Genomic DNA, 18,323 nt, shown 5'->3' with positions numbered 1-18,323 from the left:
GAGAATGATAAGGCATTCGAGAATGCGCTGGATATGGTGCATTTGGAGGAGGGTGAGCCCATGTGGAACAAATATAACCAGCGTTGTTGAGTTGAAAAGGGGGTCTGTATCCAGGTCCATGCCTCGAGAATGGTCGCGGGAGAAGGACAAGGCATTCGAGAATGTAGTTGTGTTGGTAGGTCTAGTGGAGGGTGAGGCCGTGTGGAACAAGATAGAGAGTCTTGTTCGGGAGAAGACGGACGAGGAGTTCAAGCGGCACTATGAACATTTGGTGGAGGAAGTGGGTGCGATCGAGGGTGGCTAGTTGTCGCTGCCCATGTACAGTGATGGTGGGAGTACCGAGGAGGGAGGTTCTGGCGAGAAGAAGGGTAGTAGCAGGGTAGGACGAGGATGGTGATGGCATGCGTAGAAGGGGTCATCCAATTATGTCGAGTACTGGAAGAGATCCTCTAGAGTTAGGATGGGCATAGGTTTGTTCCACCAGCCTTCGTTTCCATGTACCAGAAAGATATATTGCTGCTATAGATGCTTGACTCTGATGATTAATCTACGCAATCATCATATGGTATTAGGGTGGGTATTGCAAATGTGATACTTATGTAGTTTACCTATTCTCATGGTACTATGGTGAAAATATGTTAGGAGAGCTTCCATTTTGTGTATTGGGAGATTAATGATATTGCCTTTGTTTTCTTCACTAGAAAGTTGCGCTCGTGCACTAGATGCTAGATTGGTTGCTTTGGATGATTAACCCATGTAAATGTCATTCGGTATTGGGATAGATATTGCAAATCTTGTGCTCGCATAGTTTACACACTCTCATGGCACTAGGGTGTGAATACGTCAGTAGAGCTACCTTTTGTGTGTATTGGGGAAGTACTGCTATTGCCTTTATTTTCGTCGACGAGAAAGTTGCACTGGTGCTCTAGATGCTTGATTGGTTGCTTCGGATGATTGACATGTGCAATCATCATATGGTGTTATTAGGGAGGATATTGCAAATCTGATGCTCACATTGTTTACCTCTTCTCACGGCCTTGTGGTGTGAATACATCAGTTGAGCATCATTTTGTTTACTTGGCGTTAACTTTGAGTCTCCACTCCATTTTCATCCTAGATTTGGCCATTGTGCACAATCAGGGAAGGATAAGATCAATTGTAATGGTATTGCTTCATTGGTCATGGAATGATATATTGAACCGGACAAACTACTGCCCTCGAATTCAAATGAGAAAGGGTGCATATACTTGGTAGTTTATGATGAGGATGTTTTGTTCATATCGACAACTTCCTACCTTTTCCTGATCCATCTTGAGACATTCCAATCCAAGGAACTACCCAATGCCAACTACAATTATTGTAAAAAGTGTAACCTACATTGCTTAAGTGTAGCCGACGAAAGATTGCAAGTTGCACTTTTCATTGAATGGAAATAGCTTTAATCTTAGCAACAATATGGGATAGCATGGCAATATATTTCGTGAGTGACTTATAGAACCAGAATTCTAAGTTTGCACAACTATCTTTTATGTCTCAGCGGATTTAAGTGATGCCCGATATCAACATGGTAAAGCCGAGATGATACTTGTTCGGGCCCAAAGGCTGGATGCAGGAGCAGGCAGGGCATTCTAGAGTGCACTAGCACGATGGATCTGGAGGAGGGTGAAGCCATGTGGAACAAGAGAGCCTAGCGTTGTTGAGGGGGAAGAAGGGTTTGTATCCGGCTCTGGGCCCACAGGGTGAACGCGGGAGCAGGACAAGGCATTTGAGAATGCACTAGCGATGGTGTGGATCTCGATGATGGTGAAGTCGTGTGGAACGAGATAACTAACGTCATTGAGGGGAAGGGCAACTAAGGGGTTCAAGAGACACTATGTGTTGTTGGTGGAGGATGCCAACATGGTAGGCCAGGTGCCACTACTCATGTACGCCAATGGTCGGAGTCCCTAGGTGAACGCATGACGCCGCTGGTAGTTAGGTGAACGCAGCTAGTATAAAAATCTTACTCCCTTCTTCCATCTATATAGGGCCTAATGCTTTTTTCAAGGCCACCTTTGACTATTGATAAGATTAATAGTACATGACATGCATAATGTGAAAATTATATCATTGAAATCTCCTTTCACATATGAATTTGATGATATGCTTTGTGTAAGTTTCATGTCATATATTATTGCCCTAACATTTGGTCAAAGTTAACCTCAAAAAACGCATTAGGTCCTATATAGATGAAAGGAAGGAGTATAAGGTGTTCCCCTACCAGTGTTGATTGTGTTTGGTGAGAACTGCTCGTCCCCTTGTCCATGAGCCCTACATAGTGCTCCACAAGAGAGATGGCGAGAACATAGGCGACGACATGCTTGGAGCAGCCCTAGTTGGTCAGGGGCGCCATCAACGGTTACTTGTGCAGGCTGGTTAGGTCACTCGATATGCATTGGCTCTTAACGTGTCATCCGAGGTGGTGAACAAAATTAGAGATAGACATCCCAATGCATTGCCTCTTAGGTCATACTAGTATGTAAATAATGTTGCATTTAATTAGTTTAGGGATGTGGTTTAGATGTGAAGAGAAGAGAAGGGTGGTTCACCCGAGGAGATAGGAAGGATCAAGGGTGGTTTGCATTTATGGGAAGCATAGCTTTTTAATTAAGGTGGGTTGTGTAAACATTAAAGCAACGTAAATCAAGGGCATTTTGGTGGTTTGGATCTTTGAAGTTGCTGCCTCTTAGATTATTGATTTATTCCATCTCTCTACACGACTCACAAAATTTTAGCCCCTTGCATCGGCTGCAAGGTAGCCGCCGAGGCAGTGGTTATTCTCCACGAAAAAAGAGAGAGAAAATCCCTATAGGAAAAAAAATCCCTAGAGAAAGAAGAGAAGAAAAGAAAGAGAATGAATGACTCTATAAGCCTAAGTAATTCCTACACTTTCAAACTGATGGTGTGCTCGGATGACGCTGCATCCACCGTGATGGTGTGGGACGCGGCTAGCGAAGAAGGGTGGTTCACCGTCAACTTGTAGTCGCCGTGGGCGAGGTCGAGCTCGACGAGCCCATTGGCGTCGGTGGTGGCAGACGTCGCGTGCGTCTTCCACTCGGCGATGAGCTTGTCTACGAGGGCACCGACGGGGAGGTTCTTGAAGCTGTTGTCGGTGAGGCACATAACGTAGCATCCGTTGGCGTGCCATGCGGCCCACATGACGATGCCCTGCACCCCTGGGTGGGCGTAGCCTTCCCTGAGCACCTGCTCGAGGTACTTGACCTGGTTGGGGCCCTTGACGACGTCGACCTCGGTCATCCACATGGGCAGCTTGAGCTGCGCGAGCGTGTCGAGGGCGCCCCTGACGTAGGGGATGTTGGGCGTGGAGAAGTGGCTCTCGAGGCCGACGCCGAGCTTGAGGCCGCCGTTGCCGGGGTAGCCCTGGATGAGCTTCATCTTGGCGATGTACTTGGTGGGCGTCCCATTGGGGTCCATGGGCTGCTCCAGCGTGTTGAACTCGTTCATGAAGAGGATGGCGTTGTGGTCGATCTGACCCACCTGCTGGTAGATCATGGGCGACGCGTTGGGGCCCAGCTTGGTCTCGAAGAAGTTGAAGTGGAGGTTCTCGTTGAGGACGTCCCAGTGGATGACCTTCCCGGCGTACCGCGACACCACCGACTTGAGCCGCTTCTGCATCGCCGCCTTGAGCTGGTCGACGCCCATCGGCCGCACCCACTTGATCTGCGAGTTCTGGTCGTCCCAGAACACGTTGTGCCCGCGCACCTTGACGCCGTACTTCTGAGCCATCTTGAGCATGTCGTCCGGGATTTTGTAGTCCTCTTGGTTCTGGTTCCACTCCGTGCTGTACCACTTCATCTCGTTCTCCATGGTGGCCACCGTGAAGCGCGAGAAGAACCACTTCTCGTAGGCCGGGTTGCTGATGATCTCCTTGGTCATCGTGTTGCCGAACGGGAACCCTGTGCGGAGGAGCTGGATGCTCACGTTTGTGTTCGCCATTGGCTGCCCGTCGGGGCCCCTCGCGACGACCTTAACCATGCTCCGGCGAGCCTTATCGGCGGACCGGCGGGCGTGGGCGTCCCATTCATCAAAGGAGAAGGGCTGCAGGGAAACACTATCCACCCAGATGTCCACGGGCGTGTCGCTCTGCACATCCATACACAATACGTAACCTGGTTAGTTGGCGTGCACGCACAATTTTTAAATTTGACCAAATATATAGAAGAAACCAGCAACAACTACATACTATATTGAATAAGTACATCATGATAATATAATCAATGGTGGGTATATTGATACTAAGTTGGTATTGTGTATCTTTAAAATTTTGTATATATACCTGAGCAAACTTAGAAAGCATTGAATTTTTTACTGACCACTTTATACGTCATCTATTTAGTAACAGAGGGAGCACATACGTACCTGGAAGAAGACCTCTCCTTGTCCAGAGTGATAGGTGTGCGCGGTCATACCGCCCTTGAGCATGGTCCAGCAGCCGGACTGGGCGTCGATGCCGCCGGCGGTGATGTTCTCGCCGTTGGGGGCCTTGACCACCGCCCTCACATGGGCCGTCCCGGCCGACACTTGCAACCATGCTGCATGCACAACAGCAAGATGAACTTTGTCGCATGCACTGGATCCAACACTTACATTCAGTTTCGGTATATACTCTATGTACGTAGTATCTTCGATCTGTGCCTGTGCATACCTTCCTTTTCTAATCGAGCTACCACCTTTCCCAAAATAACATACTACTCCCTCCACACCAGAATATAAGATGTTTTTAGTTCAAATTAAATTGCAAAAACTTCTTATATTTTGGTACAAAGGTAGTACTACCGCAAACAAAGATAAAAGTGAGACGGAGGGAATGCTCTCATATTATGGGACGGAGAAAGTAGTTCGTTACATGACCCAAACAAAGATAAAAGTGAGAGGGGAGAGAGGGAGAGCGAGTTGGGGCATATATACAGTAGAAGAGAAGGAAACCCCGATTTGTGCATACCTGACAGCGAGTAGTGGGTGTCGCCCTGCATCTGGACTTTCTGGTAGACGCTGTGGGACTGCGAGGCGGCTGCGTCGCCGGCGCCGAACAGGGAGCTGATCGCGCCTTGCACCACGGCGAACCTGTTGCCGGAAGCCGACTTGCCGACGCCAGCCTTGATGTTCCGGTAGGTCGACCACCCCATGAGGCCGTTGTTGAACTCGCTGTTCTGGATGATGCCGCCCTTGTAGAGGGGCTTCATTGGATCACGCAGGCACTGAAAATATATACCAAATCATAGATTTCATTTTTAGAGGTTGCGCATGCAAGCAGATTGAGATCCATGCGGTTATAAGTACTTACCTCAATACTAGCTGTATGATCATATTCCACAGACTGGACCGTGCACCCTACATCAAACAGGCACATAGATGTAAGCAAGGTGATCGTGTTTCATGCACATATGCACACCATTCGCCTTAATTATCAGGGTATATAAACAACTATTCCACAAGATCATGGCCAACGCAGACCAAAAGACTAGAAAATTTAATCGCCATAAACTGACCTTGGAACAGGGAGATCCATAGTAAAGAGAGCGCCAATTTCTCAACGAAATCCCTCATCGCCACTCTCTCTTTGCAGTTGCTCGTACCAACGAGATGTGTTGGTGAAAGGCCAGATCGATGGAGGAGGCTCATATATAAGAACGCAGGGCCAACTGACGGTGCTAGTTTGTTACTCTCACTTGACTCGGTACTGCTCAGCGATAGATAAGGTGGTGTAAGAGGCAGTTCAGAATGCGTGGACGCAGTTGATGCATGTTATTTATAGGCTTTCTAGCTAGTAGCCCAGTGCATATGAGCACACAAAGTACTGCAGACTGCGTCCTCGCTCGTTGCATGCACGCACGTATGCCTGCATGCAAAAATAGATTTTGAAGATCCAGTGACATTTTTGTGTATCTTCTTCTAGCGTGTTCTGAAAGGACATTCCTTCATTCTTCAAAGAAACACCTCCACATTAAGTAGCAACAGGATTACGGTTGACGTAGGCATATGTATGGCCACCAACACAAAATTGCTTGAGATTGTTCAGTATTTTTGCCAAATATTGTGCTGGAGACATATACTGATTTCATTAAGGTAAAAGAATGCAACATTCCTGGTGGAGCTTCAAAAAGATATGATATAGGGCTAATGAGCTTTGAACGGAGTTGATGAGGTTAATATGAAGCAAGTCCACGAGCCCCATGGCGAAGACTGCGCATGAGCTGAGGCCTGCGAAGAATAGTGGCGCCACGGCTTCACGCCTTCACCGGCCATCGCTAGGGCTTCAACAACTTTGATGTCCTCCACACCGGCCATCGTGTTTGTGGTGACTGCAAGATGCGCAACACTTTAACGCAGACTTGATCTTCTGTTCTAAAATTTGTTGTAAAAATAGGGAGCACCTATGCACCAGGTGCCTGATTTTTGTTTATGCATCAGTCACTTGTTTTCTACCTGTGACATTTTGATCTAACGGCTGGTTTCCTCTCCCTGTCCTAATTGACTGAAAACATATTACGTTTCAGTCACATTTTTGTCTGGTACAATTTGAATGCCCTAGTGCTTGTAAGCTAGTTGACTAGCCAGCAGCTTCCGACCGTAGCCATCCTTCGACAAAAAAGGCTTTCCCTCGCTTTATATATAAAGAAATCATCACTGAGTACAACCGAGAGATCGATACAAACACACACCACCACCGCACACAACACACATTCAAGGCGAGATACAAAGGTGTTGGGCATCAACACACCACTCCAACGACTACCAAGCACACTAAGGATGAGCAAAGAAGCACCGCCTTGAGCCGACGGAGATCCCCATGAGCGAACCACCGAGGAGAGGTGAGATGGCCGGCCACGGTGCGAGGACTTCAAAACTGTGCCTCCGAGAAGGGCATAACAGTAGCTGCCACTGTCTGATCCCGCAGATCAAGTTTTCACCCGGAGTAACCTGAAGGAAGTGGGAGCACCGCGACGGTGCCTGCAAGGAGGAAACAACGTCCACATATGCTGCCACTGTCGGCAAGTATAGGGACTAGGCAAGTGATGTACCCCGTGCACCGACCCCTTCGACATATGGCCCCAGTGGCGGCGGCTCCGTGGGCATAAACCTCCACGAACGGGTGTGCATAGGTTGTTCCGGGCCGCCTCTTTGTCTCGAGCGCAGCGGCGAGTTCTCTCCGTGTAGCAGGCGAAGTAGAGGTTCTCAATGCCGATGACGACGGAGGTGACACCAAGCACAATGATGGCGATCAGAAGCCAGTCGCTCTTTGTAGGCCCTCCTTTCGCCTCCACCTGGCTAGTGGGGAGCACGAAGACGAGGAAATGCAGAAAGAGAGCCATGTATGTCATCCTGCGCATGCAGACAAACAAGAGATTTTGAACCTTACCTGCTTCGTCTCGTTGCCCTGCTCTGTTTCTCCCCTGTGTTAGGATTAAACCCGACGTCCGGTTACACGTGTGTGTACATGTCCGTGTAGTACTGGAGTCCAGAACCGACTAGGTTTATCTATAGGGTAGCTAAATCAGTATATATATGTGCATACCCCCTTATAATTGAACCAGGTCAGATAGAAAATCAGACCGAAGCAATAAAGAAAAACAACAGGCACCTGTGGCCATCAAGTCGATTCATCTTTTTGCGTCGTCAGTTTCTAGCGAGAGAGAGCCAAGTCGCTGTGTTTCGAAATCGATGTGGAGCAAACTGATTGGCTTAGCAGCAGGGCCCGCGAGAGGGGGTCCGTAACATACGCGTAAAACACATGTATACATCCATTTCTTCGACAAGTAATTTCAAAACTGATGGAGTAGACAAAGGGGGGGGGGGGGGGAGGCATTGGCCCCCTTAGGCACACGAAAGAGTAAAATGCATCATTGCCTCCCGAACTTGTTGGCTAGGTCCAAAGCAGCCCCCGTACTCAGGAAGTGTACCAATACGGTCCTCATACTTGAGGATACGAACTCAATACGGTCCTCAAACTTGTGGAGTACTAGACACGCACCGTGAGTCGAAGTGTCGAACCATTGACCTTGACGGTTGGCTTGTGTCATGCACACGTGAGCTAGCCAACTGAAGCACTGTTTGTTGCTGCTTAATAACGAGATGAGAGTTTTAATATATTTTGCTCAATGAAAAGGAAAATTTAAATGATATATGAAGCCGACGACAACTGCGGCAGGCGGCTCGGGTACTCATCCAGGAGGTCATTTGTCCACGCCAGGCGCATGCCCGAGAGGGCATCAGACATGGAAAATGGTATATGCGGCGTTGGTGCATAACTATTTGAGCTCGGCAAGGACCTCTCAGTGTCAATGATGAACCACGACGCCAACTTCCACCACCTCGCCGCACCGGCATGATGCGCCAAGCGATTCTAGTCGCATGTCTGGACAATGGGAATGGGTGTCGGCAGCAGAGACGGAGATCAAGTCAAGGTCGGCGGCGAAGCATGCCAACGACCGGCTATGTCATTGTTGCTATTAGTTTGATCGCCACGCCTCTAATGAGAGTTCAGGTTGCAATGATTTCTCGTAATAACTATTTGAGATGATGCGTGTAGCGTCAAGTACTCAGGTTGATGTGGTACCTCTAATCCCTTTGACATCATCAACATGACAACATCCATGCATGCATGCATGCGTGAGCAACTAGCATGTGCCTACGAAGACAACACAAATAAGAAGAAAAAACTTAGCGGACCTTGTTTTCAGCGGAATACATCCAGCAGCTAGCGAGCCTTGTTACCTACGTACTCCATGCGTTGGCCACGGCAAAAAGCGTACGTACAGTATCAAGCAAGCGAGGGCTAGGCGGGCAACGGTACAGTACGTATCAAGCAAGCGAGGGCTAGGCGGCTTAGCGGACCTTCTTTTTTTTCCCGCAAAAAAAAAAAATTTATACGGCCACACCAAATTTGATCATCAAAATGTAAAAGCAAGAAATATCAAACGGAATCAACAGTTCAGATGGCTGGCTTCTGCGCGGACGTTGCCATGTCCAGTTGTGTTCGCAGGTTCGAATACCACTTTCCACGCTTTTATTTTATTATTCTTTCTCGCACTCACTGGCATTTTGGGGCCAGTTCTTTTAGGCGATTCTATCAGAATCGCCCCCCTCCCCAGCATTAACCCCACACCAAAGCTCCTTCGAAATTTTAAAGGTCCTAGCCCATTATAAGAGCATCTCAAATAGGTGCATAAAAAATTTGTGCCCTAAAATAGTTTTAGTGCGCTGGACCCAACATTGCTTTAACAGATGCCAAAAACATGCGTTCAAAAAAACACGTAGTGTAGATTGTGAAGCGCGCACAATTCAGTGTCGCCCTTTTTTCGGCCTCTCTTGGGACTGTATATGTCATGGGAAGGGCCACTGTACAGAGCTTTGGACGGGCGCGATGTGTATGATCCTCACGTCAAAGGGCCTCCACAACTGTCGCCACGCTCCGCCCTTCCCACGGCAGCAGAGGCAATGGCTAGCACGATGACTAGCAAGTGGAACAACGCCTTATACGTGCAAAGGCCATGGTATCTAAACTCATTTTAGGCTTCGACGAAGAACAATGACTTGGATGAGGGAACTAGGAAACGTCGTTGGCAAAATGTTAAAGCTCCATGTGGAAATTCCAATAGTCCCACATCTACGACAATAGTAACATAACGGTAGATTTATTTTGTTTTGACATGTGTGATGTTACGGTTATGTTACTAGTACAAACTTCTCTTTCCTCATTAATTACTTGTCACATCATCTATTTTTTGCTTAGATATATGTGATGTTTTTATTTATGTTACTCCCACTACCTGAGAGGGCAAAACACATACAAGTACAATAGAGTGACGTAGGCGGGCTATAAGAGATGTCACATCAGATTTGTGTCTAGTTGAAGGGGGGAGAATATGAGAGAGAAGAGTAGCGGGCTATAAACTTACAACCGGTTGTAGCACGAGTTCCAACACCCTTTGTGAGAGAAGGAGGTGAGCCGTATGTTAATAATATGAAGGAAGAGTAGCGGGCTATAAACTTATAACTGGTTGTAGCACGGGTTCTCAATATCAGTACAACTTTGTACTAAAATTAGTACAAAGTGAAGACATTTATTTTGAGATGAAGGAAGTACTACGATGACTAACTATTATATGAGTGAACTATTAAATTAGCTATAAATGACATGACAACTTCATATAGCCGGTTGTTGACTATACTATTAACCATGCTCAGTATGATGGCTTGCTAGGAGTGGCAACTCGACCAAGGTAGAATTCTACTGGCGCTGAGCGATTACTTCTGGTTCGTTCCCTCCAATCAGGTATCAGTTGTCAGTTAGGATCCTTTCAATTAATTTCCTTATTAATGAGGGCAAGTGAACCGATGTTCAGGCCCACGACAAAATTTTCGTTTCTGCACATAGTAGAGCACTGTCTGGCCTGATAATGTAGCAGAGTAATAATCCTAGAACATTTTTATTTCCCAATTTTTTTTCAAAATATAGAATAGTTTTTGAATGTGCAAACATTTTTTAAACAATTACAAACATTTTTTGAATCCACAAATATTTTATGGTTTATTGAACATTTTATTTAAAAAGTTTAAGTTTTTATTTTTTGGAACTTTTTATGTACCAAATTATTTAAAGTAAAAAAATAAAAAGGGAAAATAAAAAAGAAAAAGGAAAAATGAAATTCAAAAACAGACTACCCGCACATGAGCCGGCCCAAACGGGTGTGTTAGCGCGCAGAGCGTGGTATAGGAGGTCCCTGCTCCGTGGGCCGGCCCAGATGGGGATTCCCCTGTGTGAAACTTTTTTTGTCACTTATAGGTGGCATCGGTGGGTAATATTTTGCAACTTTGGAAGCAATTTATGTGACGTACCGCCAGAAGCACTAATGACTTTATTATTACTAGCAAATGTGGTCGTACGTTGCAAAGGGAGAAAAAACCACTTCATACATACTCGATGACATCGACAAATACCTTCAAATATTTCGTGTTTTCGCACGAGAAATAGCATGATAAATGGTGTTGCACTAAGACATAAAGGTGGGATGATTTTATAAATTGGACACACCTTAAGCAGATACATCCCCTATGGTACCAATAATAAATTTTATGAGAGCATGAAACTATTCTACATGGTCAATTTAAATGGGAGAAAACATATATATTAGGCATTTTCAAAATACACCATATAAAGAAAAGTATTAATTAAGGGTGCATCCTAAATATAATTTTAGAAATAATTAACATGTGGGATAATAGCATATTTGAAATTTACATATTTTTCTGATGGATTTTCATATATAAAATGCTTAATTTGGAGTTAGGATTTGAAAGATATTATTTGTTTTAGAAGGATTTGAATATGTAAAAGAAAAAAAAGGTTAAAATAGAGTAGCTGGGCCGAAACTGCAACATTGTGGAGCCCATCTAGTAAGTGACGCTTGGGCGAGGGAACTTTATCTTACGCCAATAGAAATTGGACATAATGCAGCAAAAAGGTAAGAAGTGGGATTCAAACTCGAGTCTCTGGTATGTAGAGGCAAGGTTCATGTGACATGCTAGGGGCTTGTTTATAAATAAACTAAAAAGGTGGTGACTCAAGAAAGGAAAAACGAATCATTTTTTCTCACTTATCGGTGGCAATGGGGGTAATTATTGGTAATTTCGGGGGCAATAATATGACGGCCGACCAGAAACAATAATCACTTTATTATTAAGTATAGATATAGAGGTATAGATAGGTATATGTATAGATTAACTCCCTTTTTACCCCTACTTTCGCCTTTGTGACAGATTTTACCATATTTTTAAAAAATATCCTCAATTTTTATACAACCAATGATCAGAGTTGTGAAGATTTTTCCCCAATTATGTGCTGAGTTGGCATGCCACGTCAACGATGTTTCTTTTGCTGGTTTTGATTCTGGGTTTTTCAAGACTGAACCGCCGTGCGCACCGAACCTGGTCGGTTTTTTCCGATTTGCTCTCGAGGTGGGTCCCACCGGTCAGCACTGGATAAAGAAATATGTGAAAAACAAATGGCAGAAGGACAGGTAAATATAGACCATCAAACAAGCGATTCTAGTGGTCCGGATTAATCAATACTCCTGAGCGAACTAGCAGTATTATTTTCACCTTAGGGCATTTTCGACGGAGAGCAGATTAGAAAACACATCGAAGGGCTTTCTCAAGAGAATGAAAAATTGTTGATCGATACACACAGTCGCACACACATCTGTGGGGTCGACCCTTTCCACCCCCACGACCTAGGCAACGAGTCCACTGCAGCGGACGGCCGACGCGTCGACGCTGCAGCCTGCACTCAAGCCAGCCACCACCGGCCAAGCATCCGTGAAACGCCAACCTAGTCACTAGTCAGGTATCGCTCACCATCCTTGCCCAAGGTATCATGAAGAAAATTCCCTAATTATAACATTATTAGTTCAAAAATATACTCCCAAGTTGCTTATATTGCGAAACTTTCTGATTCTCCATTTAAGCTTTTTGCGAGAACCCGATTTATTCAGTTAGTATTTTTCCAAATATGGGTACACCATTTCGTGATTTTAATTTAGAAAATTGATGAGTTTGGCTAAACCGCACCCTTGAATTTTTTTTTATTAGGCAGCCTAGGGATCTTGATAAGGATTTATGCCTGTGTATCATCGATGTCCACCTATATATGATAGCTTTTCCAACTTAGCAATAATATCCAAGCGTTTAAAAAAATAGTGCAAGACAAATTTTACCGTTTTCAATCCATTTTTAGTATCGGACGGAAAAAGAAAGAAACGATGGATTGAGTTGAACCTCGGAGTCATGAAAAAATTGCTAAACCCCATTTTTTGAAAACATGAACTCAATTTAAAGGGGTACCCAAGCTAAATACAGGCATTAGAAATTGGAGCATAGAAAAAGGCAGGACCGGCTAATCTATATCTATACCAATATAAAAAGACCCAAAGGGGCAGATCCAAACCATCTCAACCGTCAAATCATGTTATCTAACGGATCAAATCCCTCCAATGGTGAGCACCAAACACGTTTAACGCTCTAATTACCCACCACTGCCATTGGTTATAACCATGTTTGACTCAACGCTATCCCATGAAATCTGCCATGTAATTAATATCCTACCATTCCCATAAAAAAGTAATTGATATACTACTAAATACCAACGTGCAACAGATATATCTTTCTAATATAACGTGCAACTAATATTCTACCTAATATAAACGTGCATTGCACGTACATTATTACTAGTCAATATAAAAAAAAACCCAAAAAGGCAGATCCAACCGATCTCGGCCGTCGAACTAAGTCAATCCAACGACCTAAACTTCTCCAATGGCGAGCGTTAAACGTGTTTAACATGCAATTAATATCATACCAAATATTGCACTAATCACAAGATTAACACACAAATAATAGGAGATCTAATATCCGCATGCAATTAATATATTGCTTAAATATTAACGTGCGTTGCACGTGCGCATTTACTAGTTAAATGAAAGGATTTCAAAGCAAAATAATTGCTAATTCGACAAGTATTGTGTTCTTTCATTATTATTTTCTATTACTTAATTTAAGAATGTTAAAAAATATTCTCATGAATTTTATTCTTCTTATTTGGACTCAAAATAGAAGAAAAACAATAAGTAGAAGAATTAAGTTAAGTCAATCCAAAGAGGAAAGAAGGTTCATGCCCAAGGAAAAATAAGTTAGAATCAAAGTTATTTTGAAATATGCATCACTTGTGTTCGAAAAGGTGCCAATGAAGAATCAACGGAGATTTCCAGATATAGCACTCAAAAGAATCGCCACAATACACCCGGACAATTAGAATTGAAAAATAAATTGTCGTCATTGTCACAAACACTAGTAGAAAAAGGGTCATTAGTCTCGGTTCATAAGGGCCTTTAGTCCCGGTTTTCGAACCGGGACTAAAGGGTCGTTACTAAAGCCCCCCCCCTTTTTGTCCAGGTTCTTACACGAACCGGGACTAAAGACCCTCCACGTGGCCGCTGGCTAGAGCTCCACCAGCTCCACCTTTAGTCCCGGTTGGTAACATCAACCGGGACTAAAGGTAAAAAAAATTTGAATTTTTTTCTTGATTTTTAAATTTCTGAATTATTTTATAATTTAATCTCTAATCACCCACCCCTCATCACTACTCAATTTAACCTCTAATCTCTAATCACCCCTCATCATTCCAAATCATCTAACTTCCCGACCGGTCACCTATCCCTCTCACTACTCCAGCCCGAGCACGCTTAACTTTCAGGTTCTATTCTCCTTCATTTCCAAGTCTGCACTTGTTGTTTTCCTGATAATAGTAAGATATCAATCCTATTAACCCTCGGGAGTTTAGCTTGAGCATGAAGTCACACATTTCACTGTTTGAGTTAAAACTATTATTGTACAAAACAATAATTATTTAGTAACACTAATATTTCTTGAATAAATAGTTTGACCAGATTTGACCAAAATTAAAAAAACCGAAATAATTATTTAGTAATACTAATATTTCTTGAATAAGTAGTTTGACCATAGTTTGACCACAATTTGGCCAGATTTGACAAAAATTCAAAAAAAAAACTGAAATAATTATTTAGTAACACTAATACTTCTTGAATAAGTAGTTTGACCATAGTTTGACCATATTTAACGAAAATACAAAAAAAATGAAATTTGAGCATAACTTTTTTTTCCTTTTAGAATTGGAGGATTCTAAAAATTTGCAAACAAGCCGTAGGCTGTCAAAATCGGAAGCGGATTTTCGTTCTGACCATTTTGATATATTATACTTTTTTCCGACATCATATGCAAAAGTTATAGCCGTTTTACATTTTTCCTACATTTTTTGCAAAACATGTTCAAATTTAAGTTTTTAAATTTTCCTAACTAGTAGATGTAGTAATATAACTACCTCTCGAAGGATTTTATTTTTTGAAGTATTTATCATTTTCTTTTGATTTTTTCAAAACAAAAAAGGCGAGCCGGGGGGTGGGGGGTAGAGTTTGTAAATAGGACCTTTAGTCCCGGTTTGAGACACGAACCGGGACTAAAGGGTGATCGCACCCTTTAGTCCCGGTTCGTGTCTCAAACCGGGACTAAAGGTCTAATCTTTAGTCCCGGTTTGAGACACAAACCAGGACTAAAGGGCATCGCACCCTTTAGTCTCGGTTCGTGTCTCAAACCGGGACTAAAAGGCTCAGGTGAACTGGGACTAATGCCTTAGTCGCATGAACCGGAACCAATGCTCACATTAGTAGTATTTTTTTAGAAAAGGAGGATGACCCTCGGCCTCTACATCTGAGCGATGCATGCGGGCATTTTATTAGGAATAGATGTCATGTGATTTGCCAAGGGAGAATTTGGAGACGAATGGCAGTGGGTATTACTTTTGTAGTACTCTGAATGCACCGGTGGAAAACATGGAGATGCTGAACTTTCAAGGCCTATATACATCTGGTAAACTAGATCATGATGACGCGCGTTGCTGTGCCCGTCCATATTATGATAGAATGATAAAATATCATGTAACCTTTTGAAAATGTAAAAGATATGAATTAAATTTGCATGACCTAACACACATATTTTATATGACAAAGTAATGACGTCACCGGGAATAGAATTAGCCAGATGACTGCTTAGGTTTTTTTGAAATAAATAGTGCATATGAAAGATGTGACAAAACAAATACAAGAATAGCTTTTTTTTTAGCACCAGATACAAGAATAACTGGGTGGCGCTGCTATGCGGACACACGCATCTACGTTTTTTAGGCTACACACGCAGCTATGTTTTACGCTTCGCTCGCTGAAACCAGTTTGCAGGCCCAATAAACAATCGAGGCCCAATTAACCACAGGTGGCGTAGATTGTTCTGCGGAGCAGCAGCCCAAACAAACGTCATGTGATCGTGATCCTACAGTCACATGACCTTAGTTTTACTGTTTTGTAATTTTCATAAGACCTTACAAAGTTATACAACAGTAAGATTAAAGCCACCGTTTAAACAATAACTGTCGCTACACCTATCCAATTGATAAAAGGGCGTTGATAGCCTGGACCTAATATCAAACAGACATCACTGCCAAATCTAAACATCTAAGACCTGTGGTCCCAACCAGTACGCCTGCCTGGTATGGGGCTCCTATCAGTCCGGCGCACTCCTCAATCAGGACGCCTGCCGGGTATGAGGCCATCGCAGCCACCTGCCATGAGTCCATCTTCAGAGCTGTACTGTTGCATCTACTGTGCCAGGTCTCTCTGCCATCGACGCCATCATGACGCCAGGCATCGTCGTCCTCCTGCGCGAGTCCATCCTCTCACATCGAACTCTGAATCTGCACTGCGCCAAGCCGTCAAGATCCGTCGCCATCAATGTATGGATGAAGCACCGCTCTACCAAAGAAGCCGTCCGCTGGTCCCGCGAAACCGACTGCGCCTCCAAGAATGCCGCCCCCAAGGGGGTTACGACACAATTGCCGCCAACATCCGATCAGCTGATCTAGGGGTTCCCCCGGAGGTATTGAGTGGAGTTGGGAGCTTCACCTCGGTGATGCCTTCATGAAGGAAACGATGATAAATGCATCGTCATCACCGGCTCCGGCCATCGATCGAAGACCAGGTTTTCACCCGGATCCGTCCCAAGAAATCCACTCAATAACCTATGCACAGTCTCGACCGCCTTCAAAGCCCCAGATCCGGATCCAGCCGCGTGTGTAGTAGTATGTGTGATAACATGTGTTAGAAGCTATGAAACACGTTTTTTGAACTACCCTCAAACTTTATTAACCAACTGATAAGAGTTACATCTCTAAGACAAAAGGAAAGAGAAACGAGGATGGATCACCATCCCAATTAAAATCTCATTGAGAATATTAAGAGCGCTTCGCTAGTTGGTGAGCAACACAATTTGCCTCCCGGGGACAGTAAGAAAAAGAAGCTCCTTTGATCATCGTGACCTTTGCAAAACATTTCGGCAGTGTATGAGGGCTGAAAATCTGAGAAGCACCATTGCATATTGATTAGTTCCAATGAATCAAATGAAATGTAAACTGGCTGCATCCCAAACTCTCTACCAGCTCCATTCCTATTAGTAAAGCAATGGCCTCAGCCGAGGCAGCATTAAGGACATAACTTAGAAAGGTTGCCGCACGAGCCACTGCCTCCCCCATGTTATTACGAAGAAAAACACCAACAGCACATGTAACATTGTCATGGAAAGAAGCATCTGTATTCAGTTTACATCAGCCAGCTCTTGGATTTGTCCATGATATTTCAGGAGGTCTAGGGCCAGTTCTTTTGATGGCTTCCAGAATAAGCTGCAATAAGCTGCCCCCTACCTAGCTTATTCTAGAAGCTAAACCAAACTTATTTTTTTAGAAGCCTAGTAGTTAAGACTTGACTAGTAGGCTTTTAAAAAGAAAATTTTGGTTAGGCTTCTAAAATAAGCTGGACAGGGAGCAGCTTATTCTGGAAGCCCAAAAAAGCTAGCAAAAGAACTGGCCCTTAAACTGTTAAGGCTTGAATTGCAAAGACAGGGCCGTCCTGCGACCGATTCTCCTTTCTCCAACTTTTTTCGTTGCCACCATATATACCAACAAACAACAACAACAACTGAGTCTTGTAGTCCCAAAGTTCCCAAGACAAGAGAAGAGAATGCCGGTTTTGATTGCAAAAGATATATTTGAGCAGAACCGAGCCCGACTCTAAACACGCTATATTTAGTACACCGTTGCTCGAAAAAATTACGCCATGTTTTTATCCGGATCAAATTACGCCATGTTTTCTTTTAACACAGTATAGACGCAACCACGCATATACACGTGTATACACTCTCCCCTATGTGAGCCGGGATACCCACAGTCGTTCTAACCATCTAATCACAGGTTGGTTACGCCTATGTTAAAGTGATACATCAACATGACATTAGCTCCGGCTCATCCCCTCGGCGACCGGATGGATATACAGTACTTGAGAGACTGAAATTCAAAACCATGGTGTCACAACACCACACCTCCCCATTGATCGTCTCCTCCTCTCGTCGCTGTTGAGGAAACCGGACGGAACGGGGAGGAATCCGTGCCGTGCAGTGCAGCTGCAGATTCTCCCCCACAATTTATTTTATAAAAAAATAGAGGGAGGAAAACCTTACGGGAAAGCATCCGTCCGCACGCACGGCACCGCCCGGACCCAAGCGCCAGCACGTTTTGGATTCGGGTCCGCGCCCCCTGCCGCTGACCGCTGGGCCCGCCCAGGCCCGCCTACCTACCCCCTCCCTCCCCT

General features: G+C 44.3%; 1 protein-coding gene across 1 annotated transcript; it reads right to left on the bottom strand.

The window, feature by feature from the left end:
• Positions 1-2,700: 2,700 nt before the first annotated feature.
• On the bottom strand, positions 2,701-5,662 carry LOC123186618 (endo-1,4-beta-xylanase 4). The gene is made up of 5 exons (XM_044598351.1): positions 5,550-5,662; positions 5,345-5,391; positions 5,003-5,258; positions 4,420-4,592; positions 2,701-4,143 (listed from the first exon to the last, which is right to left on the bottom strand). Exons 1-5 carry the CDS (start codon positions 5,605-5,607, stop codon positions 2,923-2,925), a joined length of 1,755 nt encoding a protein of 584 aa, XP_044454286.1. The 5' UTR covers positions 5,608-5,662; the 3' UTR covers positions 2,701-2,922.
• Between the last annotated feature and the right edge of the window lie 12,661 nt (positions 5,663-18,323).

This window comes from Triticum aestivum, chromosome 2A (assembly GCF_018294505.1).
Source record: "Triticum aestivum cultivar Chinese Spring chromosome 2A, IWGSC CS RefSeq v2.1, whole genome shotgun sequence".
Lineage (NCBI taxonomy): Eukaryota > Viridiplantae > Streptophyta > Magnoliopsida > Poales > Poaceae > Triticum > Triticum aestivum.
The sequence above is the reverse complement of the archived record's forward strand: the minus strand, read 5'-3'. Positions and strand labels throughout refer to the sequence as shown.

Excerpts from the sequence above, each read along its gene's own strand:
- LOC123186618 (XM_044598351.1), bottom strand. The coding sequence starts at position 5,607 with ATGAGGGATTTCGTTGAGAAATTGGCGCTCTCTTTACTATGGATCTCC. Across the intron at positions 5,392-5,549 it reads ATGGATCTCCCTGTTCCAAG|GGTGCACGGTCCAGTCTGTG; the intron begins GTCAGTTTATGG and ends TGTTTGATGTAG. Across the intron at positions 4,144-4,419 it reads AAGGAGAGGTCTTCTTCCAG|AGCGACACGCCCGTGGACAT; the intron begins GTACGTATGTGC and ends ATGGATGTGCAG.